Here is a 22,479-nt window from a genome sequence, read left to right on the forward strand (position 1 = left end):
ATTGAATAATAATTATGTGCATGTTAGATGTCATCTAAAACATCATAAGATGACTTTTTTTAAATGCAAGGGGAGGGTTTCCTCTCATTAGTTGCATGAGAAGTTCCCTCCTTTTCTGATAGGATCAATCACATCCCTGGTCAATAAGCTTTTTTGGAAGCCAATTAAAACTACCAATTTCTGGTTCCATATATATCTTGACAGTAAAACATCTTAAACCATTTTGAAAACTTAAAGGGCACAAGGGGATTTATATTTTATATCCTTTGTGCCTAAAACTTGCTATAATGAATGAATTTAAGTATCATTTCAGGCCCTGAGATCCATAAAAATTATTAATTGTAAATCTGTCCCAAATTTTGACTTGGCTTAACATAAATGATGTGTTATAGATTTTGTTGGTTGTCTATATGCAAAAACTTAAGATTAGTTTCGTGATCATGTAGTCGAGGCAATAGAATCTTTTGCCTAACAAAAAAGTCCAGAGTCATGATAATGAGCCTGTTATGTGAATGGAGTGATTTGTTCTCAAATCCGTGACCTCAAATTTTATTAAAGTCACAGGCAACAAACATTCTTAAAACCTAAAACTAACTGGAATCATCAAATAACTGCACGGGAAATAACTGAGAGGCCTATAGCTTTTAGTGACCAGATTTTCAACTATCTTATTTTGGAAGTGGAAAAGGATGTAATAGTTCCAATAAATTATCTTACCAAACTAATATATACCCTTCATGCAAGGTCATTATGGACGGATAAGCTAAATGAAGTCTTCAAGGAATATTCCAATACATTTATACGCAAGACTGTTTAGACCTTCTGATATATTGGACGTTTAACGTTCTTTCTTAAATTATTCCTAGAAATCCAGTGAGAAGAAACAAGGAAATTATAAAGAAAGTTTCAAAATAAAAACACCCCAAAGAAGGAACATGAAATTTCTTTCTTGCCCATAGGTTGTTGTTGAACAGTGTTTGTTTTGCAGGTGAAGAGTTTGTACATGCTGGCAGTTGTCCTGTGATCGCCAGTGATACTGTAGGAACATGTGCAAAGGAGTGTTTCTATGATGGGGAATGTACACAGACTGAGAAGTGCTGCAGCAATGGATGTGGCACCAGCTGTGTGCCTGCTGTCGGTAAAGTCTACACTGTTAATTTACACCTAAACTCCCTATACAAGTATATAATGTGATGTTCTTTCAAGTATTATATTTACATTTGATAACAATTTTATGATGAAATTCCAAGACATTTTGCATGTATAACAAATAATGAATTCAATATTGTCAAAGACGTAACAGCATTTGAACGGCCGTCTTCCGTGATCGCTGACAACAAATACGACGTCACAATGATAATTAATGATGTTATGATAATTAAGCTGATGGCAATTCATATAGGGATTGAAAGTAATTTTCTAATTTTCATAGCGAAAGCTATCTACATATCCTGTGGAGCGCGTTAGCGCTCCTCAGAAGATATGTAGATAGTTTCTGCTATTCATAGCCGCTATGAAAATCACAAAAGTACATTCAATCCAATATTTACATAAGAATAATTTATTGAAATAAAAATTATAGAAAGGTTATTATAACATATTTAAAATTATTACACCCAAATACGACGAGAAATGAGATTATAATGGAACAGCTGGATGACAAAATTGTTTCACAACGTCGCGTTTTCAAGATTCCGCCTTCCGGTCGACCTATTTTTGCAAATGACAAACGATACACAAGAAAGATAGTAAAAATAAGATTTGATTGACTTATTGCAGTAAAACTTAGTTTATTCTGTATCAAGAAACAACACATTAGAGATTATACATTAAAACATTATTTTTATTGATATGAAACTGGCGTAATGTTTGAAATTAGCTGATCGATGCAAGAAGATCATTCTATTCATAGTGTATTCATAGGCCAATGTTTGTTTTTCGTCAGTTGGTTGATTCATACACGCTCGTATAGTGACGAAACACTCAGAATGTAAATATAGACTGATGACTGCACTTGCCAAGGTTTCATAGTAAGCCTGCTGTTAAAATTTAAATATGCATGTAATGTGATATGTCCCTAGAAGTATATAACTAAATTGATAAAATATTTAGAAGGTCACCATTTAAATAAAGTTGTTATACATACAATGTCTTGTACCTAAAGGATAATTGACTATTATAGGCACAGGAAAACCTGCCATAGACAACTTTGTATAAAGACCACTGCCGAAAAGACAATTTTACCTGTGTATAAGGACCACTTGGTTTTAAAGATTTTTCTATACCTTATGTGGGTTTTATATATGCCTGTATTGTTTTCAGGAGACAATGTGATTGCCTTTGACACCCAAATCCAGACCTCTGGCAGTTCCACAACAGACTACACGTACACACTACTGAGTGACTACGGCTATGCTCTCCAGGCTACCTCCATTGTGTTTGAGGTGAAAGCTTGTAATGATGCACATGTTGGACTGAAGGAAGATGACGATCCAGACGGAAACTTGTATGAGATTGTCATGGGGGGCTGGTCTAATTCCAAATCTGTGATACGAACGGTGAAACAGGGTGATAATAAAGTAGAACATAGTGGTGCTGTGCTCGACTGTAACGAGTACAAACGTTTTAATGTGAGCTGGTCTGGGGGTGTTGTAACAGTGATGCGGGATACAGACTCTGGCTGGGTTCAACTGATGACTTGGAGTGATCTCGGTGGGGGACTAGACGTCCAGTTTGTAGGGTTAACCACAGCACGCTGGAGTAGTGGTTCATGGAAGGTCGGACAATTAGATGCAGGTAGGGTTTTGTTTGTACATGTAATACTTCAGTGCCTTTTTTTAACATTTTACATGAATTCTCACAAAAACATTTTCATTCTCCAATGAAGTTAAAAAAAGCTAGTGACCCCAATGCTTATAATTAATTTTTTCAGTCCACTTGATAAATCAGAGAACACTAAAGTGCATATGCTAGTCCCCCCCCAACTTCCCCCCCATAGTAAAAATTGTCTGTCCAACATCATCTTGTCTTGGCTCTACTTCTTGTAAGGCAATAGGACTTCATACTTTGTATATGCATGCATGGTTCAATCAAGGTGAGGCAGTGTGTTGCATTCCAAAACCAGGTTACCATACTCTGACCTTTGTTTTGACCTTTAACCTCAGTTAAAGAAACAGCTTGTAAAACCCTTCTGTGAAGTATTTGAACTTCATTCTAAATATTTGGATCCACCTAAGTGATTTTTTTGTTTTGCATGCCTAACCAGGTCAATGTGGTCAATATTTTGACCCTTGACCTACAAATCTTGTTTGACTATTATCTAATTGAAACTAATTGAAAATATAGTATCGATAGCTTAATTGGCATACTATCAGCAATTGCCGACTTGTTGAGTTTGCCATCGATCGATGGACTTCCAAGGCAATCGCAATAAATTGATTTGTATTTCAATCAAATTGTCTATGAAACCTGTGTTGCAATTGTAAAATAAATAATGTTTATAGATTATTGTTATATATGGAACTTGATCATTGTTGAGAATTTAACTTAAAATGAACAATTCAGAGTCTTGAGATATTACTTGTTAGAGATAACAATGTTTAATGTAATTTTTAAAAAAATCCTCTTGTTCTTTCAGAAGAAAGTCAAGGTAACTGTGATGTTGGCCTTGCTAAGAGCTGCTTAGCATCATTCACTGTTTACAGTGTTTTGGGGCCTTTCCTTGGAGACAGTGACAGACAGTTTCAATGTAGTTTGGTAAATACCAAACTAGGATCATGTTCATATTTAGCAACTACAGGCTGCCCAGAGTCTATAGCTCAACATGACGAATTGATCAGATACTTGGGTTGGACAGGGCTACACACATCAGGTCTATGTGAGGAACAGGTCTATTCGTGCTCACCATCTATGGCAGTTCAGTGCATGAATGAGCTCAGCTTTCTGATTGGACAAAAGTCGTCCATGCTGGAGGACACATCAGCCATGGATGATGTGCCAGATGTGTGCAGGTAGGAATGGTGAAAGAATTTTTTTTATTTTCAATTTCAATTTCTGTGATTATTCATGAATTTTTCAAATATTGATAGCCTTGTTTAAAGTGTGATCAAACCTGTCATAAGTGATCTTCCAAGGGAAGTTCAAAATAAGGCTGCAAAAGACAGGTGGCCACATATTAAGATAGGGTCAATAATGAAAATTTTTATGTACCAGATTCATGATCATTTGTATTTTCAATGAAAAAATCGGCAATCAAGTTTATATGTATACATTTTAGGTAATATAAGAAATAATATTAATGTTATAAGCATCAGACATTTATAAAACATATAGCCTAATTGCATTCATTTGCTCAATACCGCCAAACTCTTGTTGACTATGATTGGCGCAATGCTGAAGTTAGATCTTGTATTGGAGCGTAACGTAGAGCATCGTAGTGGAGTGGAATTGCAAATCTATTGAATTAAAAATCTTTCGTTTCATATTTGTAAACATTTCTCTATATCTAGAATTTAATATTTTTAACCATTTTTTAATTTCTAGTGTTTAATATTTTTAACCATTTCTTTATTCCTAGCGTTTAATTAAATTGTAATCAATTCTGTATTCCTAACGTTCAATATTTGTAACCATTTCTTCATTCCTAGCGTTTAATATTTGTGACCATTTCTTCATTCCTAGTGTTTAATATTTGTAACCATTTCTTCATTCCTAGCGTTTAATATTTCTAACCATTTCTTCATTCCTAGCGTTTAATATTTCTAACCATTTCTTCATTCCTAGCGTTTAATATTTCTAACCATTTCTTCATTCCTAGCGTTTAATATTATATTTGTAACCATTTCTTCATTCCTAGCGTTTAATATTTCTAACCATTTCTTCATTCCTAGCGTTTAATATTATATTTGTAACCATTTCTTCATTCCTAGCGTTTAATATTTGTAACCATTTCTTCATTCCTAGCGTTTAATATTTGTAACCATTTCTTCATTCCTAGCGTTTAATATTTGTAACCATTTCTTCATTCCTAGCGTATATGAAAAAAGCAGAACCTGTATGACTAGACACTTGTATGGATGTAGTACAACCCATCAAAAGTCGGTGCAGAAAACTTTTGAAGAATTGGAATGCCTGATGGGAAATCAGTGTCAGATTACTGAAGAACCATCTGTGACAGAAAAAGTAACAGAATGCATAGATATTGAATCTGTTGGTGGATCTGGATGTTCATTACCTGATGCCATGAAATGTTTGCAGGACCTCAGATGGACGATAGCCTCTCCTTTCAGCAAAGAAGGAAGTATTTGTTTGTAAGTATTTAGATATAAGTTCCTGTATATTTGTGCCGCGGGGGTTTTAGTCGTCCACTATGGTGACAGTATTTATATATGGGTCTGCATATTCGTGCTCAGTTTAAGTTACCGTAAACTTATTTCAGGGCCTTTTTTTTTTGCTTTGTGATAATATAAATGGTGTTATATAAGTACTGTTAACCAATTGATTTTTGCGGAGACTTGCATTTTGATCTGATAATTCAATGTCCTTGTCTGTTTTATTTTCTATTGACCTAAGTACACCTACTCAGACACCCCTCCCCTCCCCCCCCCCCCCAAAAAAAAAGGCACACACCCCAAAAAAGATGCCCCAACCCCCACCAAAAAAACCACACACACTGCCATCCCCCAAAAAGATAAACCCCCCCCCCCCCCCAAAAAAAAAAAAAAAAAAATAAGACACACACGAAATAAAAGATCCCCCACCCCCACCCCTTCTCCAAAGACCCCCCCCCCCCATTTTTTCCTGTTAATTGACAATGTTGTCAATGTTTAACATACAAACAGCTTTGAATAACCCTCAAAATGAAATCTCTTTTCAACTTTCCATAGGAGTAAATCAATTAATTTGTGTAGATACTTATTTTACAAGGTGGAAAAGTTTTGGATCCCCTTGTTCACACGTTTATCAGGGCTGCCTGCTTTGTTGCTTATGAGTTTCAATGTTCTTTCTTTAAAATTTTAAAAAAACTTTATTGGCAGAACTGAAAATCCAACTATTTGAGCAATTTCAAAATGTTCTTTCTTTAAAATTTTTTAAAACTTTTTGGCAGAACTGGAAAATCCAACTATTTGAGCAATGTGTACAAAATTCCTACCTTCATTTTTTAATGGTATCACTTGTTCCTTTTCCCCAAAGGACAATTCTCAAAGATCCATCATTCATGAATGTTGATTACTGCTACAACACTAAAATTAGCCCCACAAGAAATTGACCGATATGGGAGATAGCTCCCTCTTAACATCTAACACAATACTATGGAGTTTTAATTCTGGTACAAATTGTTAAGTCATGAAGCAGTGAAAATGCAAAAGACTTTGAGCGAGTCACTGTAATGCTTAGTACGATCAGAAATTGACAGATATGGGAGATAACTCCCTCTTAACATCAGTGCCAGTGAGACTTCTTCACAGTAGTTTATTTTCGCAATTTCTTCTTGTCTGCAAAATAAGAAAAAAGAATCATTGTTGGTTTACAGGAACTTGAAATAGAAGTTATTGAAAAATGAATCTCTTTCTCAGAATCATTTCAAACCAATAAAATAAGTTTTCTATCATAGAAGCAGCAATTGTGTCTAAGTGACTGAAATTTCTAGTTTTGGCAATTATTTGACCTATTTATCGATCACCTTTGTCTTTTTTCATTATTTCAGATCTTATTCAAAAGCTGCTGAATGTTTTGTGTCTAAGATACCAACATGTTTTGGAAGGTTAAAGAAGTTAACCGTAACAGTGTTTGAGGAGTTTGCTCCCTTTGTAAGTGATTGCCCAACGGTGTTCCGATCTCCTTGCCAGGAAGTAGAGGACCTCTGCCAATACAGTGAGCTCACTGCCTGTGTTGACGTGGTCCGAGAATTGATGCTAACATCTGCTGAGGACGCACAGCTCTGTGTGTAAGTTTTTTTTTACCAGGTATTAATGACCTGATAAGCCCAGAATGTTAATTTACAACATGCCAAGTTATGTTTTTAACTATTTACATTTTTGATCTGTGGTCAGTTTATCAGCTGGGAATTAAGCTGATAAGAATGCCAACTTTTAAATTGGTTCTTCATTCTTAGCTTATCACTTTTCATTTATCTGTCCATAACTACATAGTGGAATTGGTGCATCAAATACATTTTCTATGATAATTATTATTAGTGCTCCTTAGTCTTTCTTTGGCTTCTCATAAAGTTCTCAATTAATTCTAATTAATTGTAATTAGTCATGCAGACACACTCATAGGCGAAGGAGAACAAATCTGATTGAATTTGCCACAAGTAGTTAGAATGATCCATAGCAAAAAACTAAATATTGATGACCAGCTTTTATAAATCACTGATCTGACAGAATAACACTTTTGACAAAGGAGGGAATAGCTTTGATACCATGGGACAGAAAGATCTTTGAAGTAGACCAAACCTTAGGAATTGATAAATATGTGTAATATGTTCTTTCATGAAGGGTTGAGTATGAAGGTATCGTTGTTTTTGAAAATCGTTTAGATGCATAGTCAATTAACCCCTAAAATTCCAAGATGAACTGGCACAATCTATGATTCAGAAGAGCTTAAATGTATCTTCAGGGGTGAACGTATCTTCAGGGGTGAACCTTTGCCCAATTATGTCAGTTAAAGGTATTGTCAAGAATTTATTGTTTGGGGAACTGATTACAGGTAAAATATTTTGATAATTGTGCCTTATTTTTTTGTTTGCAGTGCATTCTCTAATGCTTGGGACTGTATTAATGCCAAGTCTACCGACTGTTCCAGTAGTCATATCATATCTATAGAAAGAAGTCTGAGCAGTTTAGAGAACGAGATCAGACCATTCCTCACCTGTGATAATACTCTGCAAGTGTGCTACTACAGATACATTGAAATTGTACAGGAAATATTGACAAAACAACCAAATTCAGTTGCACCAACATCAGGATCAGGATCTGGGTCAAAGTCTGCCTCAGGATCTGGGTCAAAGTCTGCCTCAGGATCTGGGTCACAGCCTGCCTCAGGATCTGGGTCAAAGTCTGCCTCAGGATCTGGGTCACAGCCTGCCTCAGGATCTGTGTCACAGCCTGCCTCAGGATCTGTGTCACAGCCTGCCTCAGGATCTGGGTCAAAGTCTGCCTCAGGATCTGGGTCACAGCCTGCCTCAGGATCTGGGTCAAAGTCTGCCTCAGGATCTGGGTCACAGCCTGCCTCAGGATCTGGGTCACAGCCTGCCGCAGGATCTGGGTCACAGCCTGCCTCAGTTGAAGTTTGGGACAATTCTGCATCTTGTGATGCTGTGATAGAAGCTTACGACTGTATCCAAGGAAAACTTTTAGACTCTGTATTACCAAAGGCCCTGATATCCATGTTTGATTCTATCATAGCAGATCTATACAATATCATCGAAGAGAAATGCCAGGGTAGGTTTGATACATTAGTTATCTTTTTTGGAGGGGATGTTTAGTAGTGTTCATATCTGTCACACCCAATGGCATCTCACTTTGCTATCGAGACAGAGGCATTTATGTTTTGAAGACATTTTAATACAGAGACTGTCCAACTTTCCGTCAATGTTAATAGCTGGAAGTTATTATTTCCAATCTCTAATGATGATGATACCCAGTTAAGATAAGAGAATGTCTTTGGATATAAATGATACTAACCCTGCATTATATTTCTGATGCTGGAGCCCTGTAAATAATAGGCAGCCTTCTTAGATTTTAATAGTATGTTATCACTATTTTTCAGGAAGTACTCCAGGGATATACTGTAAAAACTTGTGTGATATGCACACTTTTTCTGTGCCAAAATAATTTGAATTTGAGGGGTGTGCAAATTACATTGATAGAGGAACATTTAAAACATTTACGGGGAAAAAATCTGTCCATTCTGAGAGGCTGACGATCTTTGAATGTTGAGGAACCTCTCTGTTTATGGTAGCTTTTTATATAATAAAAGGTGTTGATGATTGTAAAAACCAATGCATCTTCTACTATTATAATATTGGATTATATAAGCTTCTTTGACCCCAAACTGTACATTACATTTTGAGATTGATTTGACAAGATGGCCAACAGACAGCTGTCTTGAATTTGGACACATTAAATTTGCGATGGTTATTCTTAAGAAATATTAGAAATCAAATTTACCGTATTTTCGGAAGTATAAGTCACGTCTTTTCCCTGAAAATCAGGAGTGCGACCTATACACCAGTGCGACTTATCCATGGAAGAAAACATAATAATTAGGCTATTCTTGGGAAAAATAAACATTTTGCAATTCAGGACAAACAAGATGTCCCTCACATGGCCATCGTGGATTTTGATGGTTGAAGTTTCTTACCATTATCGCTTCATCGTTGTAAAATTTTATGTATAGGTTTTTATTGGATACTGTTGTGCATTTGGTTTTTGGATTAAACAATATGGCTCACTGGTTGCCAATTTTTATTAAACAGTTGAAGCTTGGCACTGCTACTTTAATTTTCAATTTTAAATTAATTGGAAATACAAAATGATTTACAATAAACAGGATATATATGTGACAAACTTAATTTCAAATTTCAAATTTTATCTCCTGAGATCTGATGTAGTTCAGACATGATTGTTGAGTGATAATATCTTTAAAAAAAAAGAATTTCAAAATATTCCAAAATTGTTCCTGTCAAAATCATGAAAATATTGACCTACAATAAATTATTCATCAGGACAGTTAAAGATGCTCCACCGCCGACAGAGCATAAATGATATTCATCATTTGAACAATAATTGGTGTTTAATCGGGTGTATATATATAAAATTAACACAAAAATAATATAAAATAATTTACTTCGCCTTTGGTGCATGCACTATCAGTACTTCATTCCATATAGGATATAGTGGCACGGATTTTTTTCGGGATGCAATTAATTATTATTTATATTTCTAACTTGAAGTAAAATTAAAAGCTCAAACTTTTCAATGGTGGTAATGGCCTAAAGTAAGTAACTTTTGTAACTGAAGAAAAATACTAAATCGTCTGCTCCTGTTTTAATAGTGAAAAAAATACCATTTGTCAGCGGAGGAGCATCTTTAATATGCAAACTTTGAAAATATTATGATATTCTTGAAAAATTTGGTATTGACTTGTTGTGTTACCGGTTTGCTAATTACAGGTATGTCCTGTTATTATTGTAAAAAGAAGAAATCCAACGATGAATGTAACAAAGCGTGGTCTGTATGCGCAGGCTCCCAACAGGTAAGTGTATTAAAATAAGGATACTTACAGTACGCATCTGTCATGTGCAATTCCTTTGCCTCTGGTCTTTAATTGTAGCTGCATGAGCATTATGTGTTGTGGCAACTGTATTCACAGTCAAATCTCATTAACTCAAAAAATGCGGTACTGTAATAGTTAGCACTATGAGTTAACAATAAAGTATTTAAGTTCTGTTTATTTGTCTAATTATTATAGAGTGAATAGTTTGGTCAGTTGAACAACAAAACACAAATTTTGTTCTTAAAGCATCCTTTAGAATGGTATTACTAAGTTTGTTTGCCAATATTTTATCCCCATTAGCTACTAGTAAGTAAATGATATCATTGATATTAGCCACCTTTGATGTCATGTACCATTTGTTCCTCTGTCCATTCTGATCCCATCTGCTGGTATCAGTATACAGCTTAGCTAGAGATTCTGGCATGGCTCTGTTGTGTGATTGTTCTTTCTCTTTGAAGTTCCAATGTTTCATGTGTACATTTCTATTTGGACAGGCCTGTGAGACAGTGGTGGAGAAGGATAAGATTACCAAGGGGTGTGTTGCCCCTGACAAATGTACACCTGGAACTAAGGGCAAGAAAACTACATACTGTTGCTATGGCCACCTGTGTAATGAACCTGGAGACACAGCTTATTATGGTAGGGTATACAGGTCAACATGACATGATTGAATTTCAATATCATTACATTAACAGTTCCTGATCACATGACCTTGTACTGTAACTATCACATGACTTTATACTGATCACATGACCTTGTACTATAACTATCACATGACTTTTTCCTGATCACATGACCTTGTACTGTAACTATCACCTAACTTTATCTGATCACATGACAGCTTGTACTGCAACCTGACTTGATCAATTACATGACCTTGTACTGTAACTATCACATGACTTTATCCTGATCACATGACCTTGTACTGTAACTATCACGTGACTTTATCCTGACCACATGACCATTTACTATCACCTGACTTTATCCTGATCACATGACCTTGTACTATCACATGACTTTATCCTGACAACATGACCTTGTACTATCACATGACTTTTTCCTGATCACATGACCTTGTACTGTAACTATCACCTAACTTTATCTGATCACATGACCTTGTACTGCAACCTGACTTTATTGATGACATGACCTTGTACTGTAACTATCACATAACTTTATCCTGATCACATGACCTTTCACTATCAAATGACTTTATCCTGATCACATGACCTTGCACTGTATAATCCTAATGACCGTTATTGTTGTAGACCCTCCGACATGTGATATCCTGGTCACCAGTCAGACCATCATTACTCTCCTGACCAAAGTCATTGAGGCATCCAATGGATACTCCACCATCTTCTGCAGGTTTGTTATCCACTTAAACTTGCTTTGATTTTCAGTGTAAAACAACTGATTCATATTGAAAGTATAGGCCCTCCCTTATTGTTCCTGTACAAGACTGTCTTTCTATTGACTATACTAAGGAATCAACCATTTTTAGTCAAATTGACTTTTCTCAGCCTGATATAAGAAAAACAGAGAGAAAAAATCATCTGTATAAAAGTTTTAACTTCAGATAATTATTGTTCCATTATTTAGCATTCCTTAAATTTCAGATTGAAAATGTCAGAAAAAATAGTTTTCGTTAATTATGGCTATTTCTTTTCTAGTAACGTCATGCTAACAGTACAGGAGTTGACATCAATATCAGGTACATGTTCCATACTAACGGGAGACAGGATTGGCGTGATGAAGAGTCGTCTGATGACAGCTGAGGAATCATTGTGTACAATACAAGTTCTTTGTGAGAGGCAGCAGGCATTGGATGCTATCGCTACCTTTGATGCCACCATTCGTTCCTCTGCTAATTCTGATCTCATCTGCTCGTAAGTATACTACTTAGCACTACCCTATTGTTTAGACAGTTTTTAGCATTATACTTTCCCAGTTCTAAGACATGTACAATTTAATACAACTCGCTTGTCGTCTGACCTTTTGATTTTATGACAGAGAGAGCTAACAGATTTTTAAAATAAATACTTCATGTCAGTTTCTGGTGGATTTCAAATCAAATTGACATGAAAACATCCTCATTAATAAAGGTTTGGTCAAATTGTTCACCTGAAATGCAGATCAATTTTAGGCGAAATTATTTAATCTGAATAGGCATTTATTGCTCTTTTCAGGCAAAATTTATTTGAGATTGACCTGGATTTACCTGAAGACAATTTGTCTGGTAGGGTATTGATTTTTAAGTCTTAATTACAGGAAGCTTTATAAGATTTTCATAATTAAAAAATCTTATACAATATCATTAATTTATTATTTAGAGAATATCAGAAGACAATGCAGTTCCTGTTTACAAAGTGGAGTACATGTAGTCCTACGGAGATAGCCGAGATGCAAATGATCCTCGACAATGTCACATCAAGTGTAGATCTCACCTGTCAACTTATGCCTAATATAGAGGTAGGAGTTTCTCACCTGTCAACTCATGTCTGATAAAATCAAAAGATGGCTTGTTTTATAGGATATAAATGGTATATTTTGATTTTCAATAAATTGGTATCTTTTGGGGCTTTTATTTTTTTTTTAGCTCATCTGGCCCGAAGGGCTGGAGGGCTTGTGTCATGGCGTGGCGTCCGTCCGTGCTTCAACATTTCTTTTAATCGCTACTAGTCATAGAGTTCTTCATGGATTCAGACCAATTTGGCTAGAAATATCCTTGGTGGAAGGGGAACTGAGTTTGTATAAATTTTGGCTCTTATTCCTGGGAGCAGGAGGGGCGGGGCCCAGTAGGGAAAATAGAGGTAAATCCTTTAAATTGCTATTTTGTCATAGAGTTCTGCATCATCATAGATTGTAACCAAATTTTGCCTGATACATCCTTTGGGGAAGGGTAATAAAGTTTGAATAAATTTTGGCGCTGACCCCCTGGGGCAGGAGGGGGGGCCTGATTGGGAAAATAGAGGTTAATATTTAAATTCCTTTTGAAAAGAAATAATGAACATGTATTTAGAACATTACTTGGCATTGCAAACTAAAAGAGCGATACAGGCCCTCTGGCCTCTTGTATTTGTTTTCTACCAGCTATTTACATCTCTTTCTTATTACAATGATGAGTATATGTAGTTTGATTTATTGGTTCATGTATGTGATACTTGTTCTCATATTTATTTGTAGTATACTCCACCCTCGGAGGTTATACGTATTGTGGAGGGAGGGGATCCAAAGATGATTGAATTTGTACTACAAGAAGACCCGTCTACTAAATGTAATAAGAACTCCTGTCATGTTGTCATCTCCATGGTTCTGGTACATACCGGAGATGACAAATCCCGCACGTAAGTTTTTATTATTATGAATTAGCCCAAACAGAAGTGTTTTCTCTATTGGTTCTACTTTAACAGAAATTTCCGGAGACGACTCATTCCAAAATTTACCTAAAGCCAAACATAATTTTTTCTAACAAAATCTTGCCCCAAAAATAAGTTTTACTTGCAACGACTGGCCAAAAAATCAGTTTATTCTTGAAATGACTTGGCCCTCACATAAGTTGTAACAGGCAATGGCTTCCCTCTCGAGATTCTAGATGTATCCCTCCACAGAGGACCATAATTGTATATTGGCAATGACTTGAATCAAATTTAAAATTAAAGTAAGTTTTAAAACCATACACATGTACAAGGTAATATTTAATTTATATTTTTATATCTGTCATGTAGGTGTTCAGACGATAGCCTGATCCCACAGCTGGTGGTAGGAGACTACAATACGGCAGGCTCTTGTGGATACAACTTCACATCAGACAACTGGAACACCAAGGTCAGTGTGCCCTTCCTAGCTGTCAGCGATGGACTCTATGATGGTGAGCACACTGTCGATGTGGAGGTCACAGCCACGAAATACGAAGATGGTATCTCTGTACTGGTCAGAAAGATTGCTACGTACCAGGTGAGGATCAATTAGCATTATTTATTATTACTGAGTATAAAATTGACATAATGCTTTACTGAATATGTTAGTATTGTTAGATGCAATGCAAAAATTAGATCATATTATTATCAATAAATGAAAATATTTAATTAAATTTGAAATATTTAATTAAATTTGTGAATTCTGTAAATTTCAGTTTTTGGTGATAGATGCAGACAAAAGATCTACAGTTTGTACATCTGTAAATGATCCCCACATAACTACATTTGACAAGATGTAAGTTTACACTTTGTATAGGCCAGACTGGATTCAGTTTACAGGGTCTTGATTCTTTTCTTTTCTTCAAAGGCAAATAAATGTTACATGTTACTGGGTAGACTGGCCACCAGATGCTAGAATATTTAAAAATTCACTAAAATTTGGCTTGATTATTTTGTGTTTCTACTACATGCCTGATTCTTAAGTTTCAAACTATGGGAAGATAATCTAGGAAAGAACTTGGCAGAGAAAGTCTAATCAGTAACTTAGAGTCTGGTGGCCAGTCTAGGTACTGGGCCAAGTTTCATCAGCATTCCTAAATTTAAAAAAAAAATGTGCAGAAAAGCATTTAAATACAAAAAAAAAAAAATTAAAAAAATAAAGTTGTTTTACTTTGCAAAAGTATAATTTGTCTTTTTTACACCTGGTGTACATGGGATGGTGGAATGGAATTATTTGAAATGAAAACAAGTGAACTCATCAATATATTGTGGATGATCTGTCTATTATCCAATACTTAAAGTGGTACTTCACAACAGACGTATTAATGTAATCATATCAAAAAGACTGTTTTTAATTAATGTTAAATGGGCACCATACAATCTGATTAAAATTCAGATCACCATTATACATGATGTATATATGTAGATGGCAATGGAATTTCAACATACTTGCAGCAAAAGATATATCGAAATAACTGTCTTTAAATCTGAAGTATTTTCTTGGAATTTTTATTTTACAGGTATTATGATAACTTCCTCAAAGGTGAATTTGTCCTTTATCGACACACAGTACTGCCGTATGAGGTATGTCTACCCTAACAATCTTATATTTAACAAGCATTTTCATTGGCTTGAAATATATATTTTTTAATCTCATAATATAAAAAAGCTGTGCAGCATCCCAAAATTCCAAAAATTTGTTTATTTTTTAGCTCACCCGGTCCGAAGGACCGAGGTGAGCTTATGGAATATTGCAGCGTCCGGCGTCCGGCGTCCGTCAACAATCAACTTCTTCTCCATAACCGCTGGTCGGATTTCAACAAAATTTCACTGGTAGCATCCTTATGGGCTACTAACTATAAATTGTACAAATGATGGGGCTGACCCCCCAGGGGCCTGAGGGGCGGGGTCAAAAGGGGTCAATTTGGCTATTTCCATATAAACGACTTCTTCTCTGAAACCAAGCATGGGATAGCACCCATAATGCAATGGTAGCATCCTTATAGGGTGGGGATTCAAAATTGTACAAATGGTAGGGCTGACCTCCCGGGGGCCTGAGGGGCGGGGTCAAAAGGGGCCAATTTGGCTATTTCCATATAAATTACTTCTTCTCTGAAACTATGCATGAGATAGCACTCGGAATGCAATGGTAGTATAATTATAGGGTGGGGATTCAAAATTGTACAAATGATGGGGCTGATCCCCCGGGGGCCTGAGGGGCGGGGTCAAAAGGGGCCAATTTGGCTATTTCCATATAAACCACTTCTTCTCTGAAACCAAGCATGGGATAGCACCCATAATTCAATGGTAGCATCCTTATAGGGTGGGGATTCAAAATTGTGCAAATGATAGGGCTGACCCCCAGGGGGCCTGAGGGGAGGGCTCAAAAGGGGTCAATTGGGCTATTTCCATATAAATGACACTATCTGCAACTAAGCATGGTATAGCACCCATAATGCAATGGTAGCATCCTTATATGGTGGGGATTCAAAAGTTTGCAAATGATAATACTGACACCCCCCACCCCCGGGGGCCTGAAGGGTGGGGTCAAAAGGGGTCAATTTAGCTATTTCTATATAAACGACTTCTTCTCTGCAACTAAGCATAGAAGAGCACTCATAATGCAATGGTAGCATCCTTATAGGGTTGGGATTTGAAATTGTATAAATGATAGGGCTGACCCCCCGGGCCTTAGACGGCAATAGATGCGGGGTCAAAAAGGTCAATTAGGCTTATATTTTCATATAAATTACTTTGTCTCTGAACCAATGTATTGGATAGCATATTTGTATGGTATCAATAGCATCATTGTATGGTTGTGATTCAAAATTAAACTTTGGAAGTCAATTTTGCTTATTTTTAGGTCATCTGACCCGAAGGGTCAGGATGACCTATAGTCATCATGCTTCGTCCGTCGTCGTGCGCCGTGCGCCGTCCGCCGTCCGCCGTCCGTAAACTTTTCACATTTCAATCTTCTTCTCAAGTTTGACCAGTGGGATTGAGCTGAAACTTACATGAAATGATCCTGACATGGTCCCGACAAAGTGTTGTTATTTTTCGGGTCGATCCGAAATCCAAGATGGCCGCCACAGCCGCCATCTTGAAAACACATTTTGAACTTCTTCTCAAGTTCTACCAGTGCGATTTGGCTGAGACTTGCATGAAATGATCCTGACATGGTCCCGACAAAGTGTTGTTATTTTTTGGGTCGATCCGAAATCCAAGATGGCCGCCACAGCCGCCATCTTGAAAACACATTTTGAACTTCTTCTCAAGTTCTACAAGTGCGATTTGGCTGAAACTTGCATAAAAATGATTTTGACATGGTCCTGACAAAGTGTTGTTATTTTTCGGGTCGATCCGAAATCCAAGATGGCCGCCACAGCCGCCATCTTGAAAACACATTTTGAACTTCTTCTCAAGTTCTACCGGTGCGATTTGGCTGAAACTTGCATGAAATGATCCTGACATGGTCCCGACAAAGTGTTGTTATTTTTCGGGTCGATCCGAAATCAAAGATGGCCGCCACAGCCGCCATCTTGAAAACACATTTTGAACTTCTTCTCAAGTTCTACCAGTGCGATTTGGCTGAAACTTGCATGAAATGATCCTGACATGGTCCCGACAAAGTGTTGTTATTTTTCGGGTTGATCCGAAATCCAAGATGGCCGCCACAGCCACCATCTTGAAACTTCTTCACATCTACCAGTGCGATTTGGCTGAAACTTGCATGAAATGATCCTGACATGGTCCTGACAAAGTGTTCTTATTTTCGGGTCGATCCAAAATCCAAGATGGCTGCCACAGCCGCCATCTTGAAAACACATTTTGAACTTATCAAGTGCTACCAGTGCGATTTGGCTGAAACTTGCATGAAATGATCCTGACATGGTCCCGACAAAGTGTTCTTATTTTTCGTGTTGATCCGAAATCCAAGATGGCCGCCACAGTTGCCATCTTGAAAACACATTTTGAACTTCTTCTCAAGTTCTACAGGTTTGATTTGGCTGAAACTTGCATGAAAGGAGCCTGACATGGTCCCAACAAAGTGTTGTTACATCTCTGGTTGATCCCCAATCGAAGATGGCAACCATGACACTATATCTAATTAATTTCCTATATGATTATTGCCAAGGTACTCAGATGACCGTTAAGGCCCATGGGCCTCTTGTTCTAATTGTCAGAGTCTTGTGATAATTACTAAAAAAAAACCAGGTGAGCCATACAGGCCCTCTGGGCCTCTTGTTTCAGTTATGCTAAACTTCCTCAAAATTTAGAACATCCCTGCAGAATTAAAAAAAAAAACAACCAAAAAACCTTATTTTCATGCAAATTATTAATTTTTAGGTCAGACAATATCAGTGTCAGCTGACCTATTTTAATAGACTATGTCATTGAGGGTTTTATATTCATGAACAATTTCAATATGTTTTGACTTTTCTGAAACAATTTGATGAATGTAGAAACATCCATGGTCTATAGTAAGCCTTAAATGTAATTATACAAGAGTATGGACTAAAATAGTATATACTCTAGACAGATATCATCATTAGTCAGCTACAGATGCTTTTCATGACCAGATTATTTCTTTTGTTTAGGTGCGTGCAGTCTTCACTAAATGTGGCAAAGCTTCCTGTAACTGTGCAATGATGGTGAAATCTGGCGATGATTTCTTCTCCGTTGATAAATGTTCGTCAAGAAAATTCAAAATCAGCATGCACTTGACCAATACTCTCACTGTCGGCACGCAGATGTACATTATTCCGAATGGAGAGAAATATCAACAAATCAAGGTAATACAAATTCCCAGAAGTGGGGTTTTGTTTTGGCACTATTTTTGGCCAAATGACCTTAGTAAAAGGTTGACCCTAGTGGATTTCAGTAGTAGCGTTGTTGACACTGCATGTAATTTAGAGTGTCTGGCTTATATAGTTGAGCATTATTTTTTATGTAATTTCCAGACAAAATTTTCCTAGGCTTTTTGACATAGAACATTTCAATGTGAAAGTTATGCTAATTACATTTTATACACATATTTGCATGTGTATTTTGCTTCATGAATAAATTAGTATGATATAGAATATTACCTGTAAATTATTCAGACGTCATTGAGAAAACAAAGCTTTTATCTTGTGCTTTGTGTCCATTTCCAAATCATTGATAAAGAAAAAGCTGATTTACATATTAATGAGCAGTTTTAGTATGTTTAATTCACTGTTGTAGGTTACGTTTCCAACTGGAACAGAAGTCATTGCCCAAATGATGCGTAAACTGATCAATATCAGAATCATTCCATCACCCAGTGATTTTGGACGTACTCAAGGTACATATTCCGCTTTGCATATTACAGAATTGCCTCCCCTGTGGGTAGGTATCCATTGTGAAATCACTATTTTGTGTGCAAATTTCACATTGTTTTCTTTAAAAAGTATGATGTTACGCACACAGACACATAATGTCATAATAAATACCTACCTGCATGGACAGATAACTCTGTATTATGCAATCACAGAAAAGATCTGCTAGGAGGCATTTTCCTTTCATGTTTTTAATTTGCAGAATTTCACAATAAAGGATGTACATACGTATGTATATCTTTGACTTGTTTATGATGATTCAAGTTAATTGCGGTAACTCTATTCACAGGATATTTATATATTAGAAATAATCTTAACAATTACATGTAGGTTTGTACTGTATATCAACTCATTCATCCCTGAAGATACATTAAGGCCCTTCTTAATCAAAGTAAAATAGGAACAGACTGATCCTTGTATAGGTTTCTCTATTTGATTTAATTTGCAAATTGAATGATAATAGCTTACTTTATGGAATAATTTGGTGTTTTAACTTCTCCCTAATTTTATTTCAATTTTAAGTGCACATGGCCTTATTATGTCAAATGCAGTATTTTGTTTCTTGCAATCAATGGTCAGCTTATTAAACTAAAATAACAGGATTTAGAGTTTGCTTATTGAAATTATTCTGAATTTCTCTAGGACTTTGTGGAACCTACGATGGTGACGTCACCAATGATCTCCTGATGTCTGACGGCACACTGGCTCAAGTGGATAGTAAATATCTCCGGGTAAACAGACCCAAGAAATTGAAAAAGTTATATCCAAATGACTTCAGTAGATCATGGCAGTAAGTTTACATGTCTCATTAGTCTCTGATGTTCTTGTTATGTAAGTGGAAAAAAAGTAAAAAAAAAATATAATTAAATATTGTCTCTTTAACTTAAACTTCACATGACTCTTTAACACATTAGTTTGTATATATGTGATGAAATTGATGTCTGTTCTAAATATTAAACAGATTTGAAGAATTTAAACAAGTTTTGTCCATACATAACAATGATTTTCTGGAACTACACCTCAGGTGTTTAAGAACTGGAAAGATAGAAAGCTAATCCATTCATTTCATGTTTATAAGTTTATATATATATATCAGTATTTTCCATTTTCTGTTTTGCAGAACGTAAAATAAAAAAAAAAGTTACCTCTCTTTTTTTCTTCAAACTTTTCAGGATACGACAAAGCTTCAATAACTACTGGTTCTATCAGCAGTTCACAGCTTCCATCCTAAGTTTCCAAGAAGAAAACTCTGTGTATTGCACATGCCCAGCATCTGCAGCAAGTACAACTGAACCGTGTCATTCCATTCGTCCAGCCATGACGTGTCCATTCCTCGTCCCTGGTAATGATGTGTTTCTTAACGAAATAACATGTAGTTTCTACTTATTATCCTGCACAAAATCAAGACATTGTAATGTTGTAAAAATTCAACAGAGATGGCCATGTTGTCATGCATTCTGTCATTGAATCCTGATGTTGAATCAGTAAAAATTCAACAGAGATGGCCATGTTGTCATGCATTCTGTCATTGAATCCTGATGTTGAATCAGTAAAAATTCAACAGAGATGGCCATGTTGTCATGCATTCTGTCATTGAATCCTGATGTTGAATCAGTAAAAATTCAACAGAGATGGCCATGTTGTCATGCATTCTGTCATTGAATCCTGATGTTGAATCATTGTTTCTTTATGTCACATCATTGTTTATCACATAACTGACCCGTCCGGACACATCATATGGCCATGTTGTGAATATCGTAAGACACATGTGTAATAACACTATTATGACGTCACTTGTAGTTTTGAGTTCACAATCTATACATGACGCGGCATGATTGTCTCAGTCGAAGGGCACATCACATCCGAGTCGGATTTCTATTGTTTTATATAGAGACAATATTTAAAGTTTTACTTGTATTTCTATTAGTAAAAGTTATGTGATAACTAGAATCTTACACTCGTCATTATGTGATAACACATAGCCACCCATGTAAAATCCTCTATATATGTCATGAAATTGTTAATTGATTTTCTAGCGTACATGTTCAATGGAAAATAATTCCAGGTCAAACATTATTTGTGACACAGAAAAAATGGCAAAATCACTTGATAATTTAAATCTGCTACTATATGCTGGTAAAGCAGGGGAGATAATCTGACTGTTACTATATTAGGTAGACAGGTAGTAACAGAGGAGATAACTCTAATGTTAAAAATGAGGTTGACCGGTAAAAACAGGGGCGATAACCTTACTGTTACAATATTAGGTAGACCAGTATTAATAGGGGAAATTACCTTACTATAACAATATAAGGTATAGACCAATACAAACAGGGGAGATAACTCTACTATTACATTGTTAGGTAGACCAGTATTAACAGGGTATTTAACTCTACTGTTACAAAATAAGGTCGATCAGTATTAACAGGGGAGATTACGCTACTGTTGCAATATTAGGTAGACCAATATTAACACGGGAGATAACTCTACTGTTACAATATTGGGTAGATCAGTATTAACAGGGGAGATAACTATACTGTTACAGTATTAGGTAGAAAAGTTATAGCAGGAGATAACTCTACTGTTACAATATTAGGTAGAATAGTAATAACAGAGGAAATAACAATATTAGAAAGGTACTAACAGGTGATATAACTTTATTGTATTTGTCACAGTTATAACTTTAATCGCACCCTGTTTAATTTGAGGCATTGTGTTGTTATTGATAAAACGTTTTATTATTTCACCTGGCGCAAAGGGCCAACAAGCTCACCTTGTATGTCGTTGTGCGGTGTCCGTTGTCTGTCCATTCGTCCGTCCATAGTCCGTCCACCTCGCCGTCAACATTTCCTGTAAATCACTACTAGTCTTAGAACTATACATGGAATGTAACCATATTTAGTCAGAAATGTCCTTGGGGAAGGGGAAAAGAGTGTGTATAATGTTTACATGACAGATATGAAGGAAGCGACACAGACAAACAAATGTTAATATATAGTTTATTCATTGTTTTCTTTCATAATGAATGAAGTTTTATTTTGGAATAGGTCCAGTCAGCATCATGCAAGTTGCATTACATTTAAAAAATAATCACACAACTTGTAAAAGGTATCTGAAAGTGTGAAGACATGACTTGAATTTCACTTATTGTCCTTGAAAAAACTTGAAAAAGCCTTGAATTCTAGTCCAAAAAATAGTGGGAACCCTGCATAAGGGGAAATTGGGATAAATCATTTAAATCGCTACTATAGTCATATAGTTTTGCATGGATTGTATCCAAATTTGGTCAGAAACATCCTCTGGGGAAGGGTAACAGAATTTGTCTGTATTTCGGTTCTGACTCCCTAGAGCAGAAAGAGTGGGGCCAATAGGGAAATTAGAGGCAAATATTTAAATTCCTTCAGAAAAGAAACAATGAGCAT

General features: G+C 36.1%; 1 protein-coding gene across 2 annotated transcripts in view; it reads left to right on the top strand.

Annotated features, from left to right (window-relative positions):
• LOC138335132 (uncharacterized) overlaps positions 1 to 22,479 on the top strand; it is a 114,213-nt gene that overhangs the window by 83,684 nt on the left and 8,050 nt on the right. Inside the window, exons 58-76 of one of the 2 annotated variants that reach the window (XM_069284071.1) lie at positions 989 to 1,138; positions 2,323 to 2,796; positions 3,641 to 4,010; positions 5,031 to 5,309; positions 6,707 to 6,946; positions 7,753 to 8,444; positions 10,178 to 10,260; positions 10,776 to 10,920; positions 11,550 to 11,649; positions 11,955 to 12,170; positions 12,615 to 12,753; positions 13,468 to 13,628; positions 14,010 to 14,238; positions 14,417 to 14,496; positions 15,221 to 15,284; positions 18,299 to 18,493; positions 18,924 to 19,023; positions 19,700 to 19,847; positions 20,230 to 20,399. In XM_069284071.1, the coding sequence (XP_069140172.1) occupies positions 989 to 1,138; positions 2,323 to 2,796; positions 3,641 to 4,010; positions 5,031 to 5,309; positions 6,707 to 6,946; positions 7,753 to 8,444; positions 10,178 to 10,260; positions 10,776 to 10,920; positions 11,550 to 11,649; positions 11,955 to 12,170; positions 12,615 to 12,753; positions 13,468 to 13,628; positions 14,010 to 14,238; positions 14,417 to 14,496; positions 15,221 to 15,284; positions 18,299 to 18,493; positions 18,924 to 19,023; positions 19,700 to 19,847; positions 20,230 to 20,399 (4,035 nt within the window). Of the gene's footprint in view, positions 1 to 988; positions 1,139 to 2,322; positions 2,797 to 3,637; positions 4,011 to 5,030; positions 5,310 to 6,706; positions 6,947 to 7,752; positions 8,445 to 10,177; positions 10,261 to 10,775; positions 10,921 to 11,549; positions 11,650 to 11,954; positions 12,171 to 12,614; positions 12,754 to 13,467; positions 13,629 to 14,009; positions 14,239 to 14,416; positions 14,497 to 15,220; positions 15,285 to 18,298; positions 18,494 to 18,923; positions 19,024 to 19,699; positions 19,848 to 20,229; positions 20,400 to 22,479 lie in introns of both variants that reach the window. The other variant, XM_069284070.1, reaches the window with a different exon arrangement.

Source organism: Argopecten irradians, chromosome 11 (assembly GCF_041381155.1).
Source record: "Argopecten irradians isolate NY chromosome 11, Ai_NY, whole genome shotgun sequence".
In the NCBI taxonomy this organism is placed as follows: domain Eukaryota; kingdom Metazoa; phylum Mollusca; class Bivalvia; order Pectinida; family Pectinidae; genus Argopecten; species Argopecten irradians.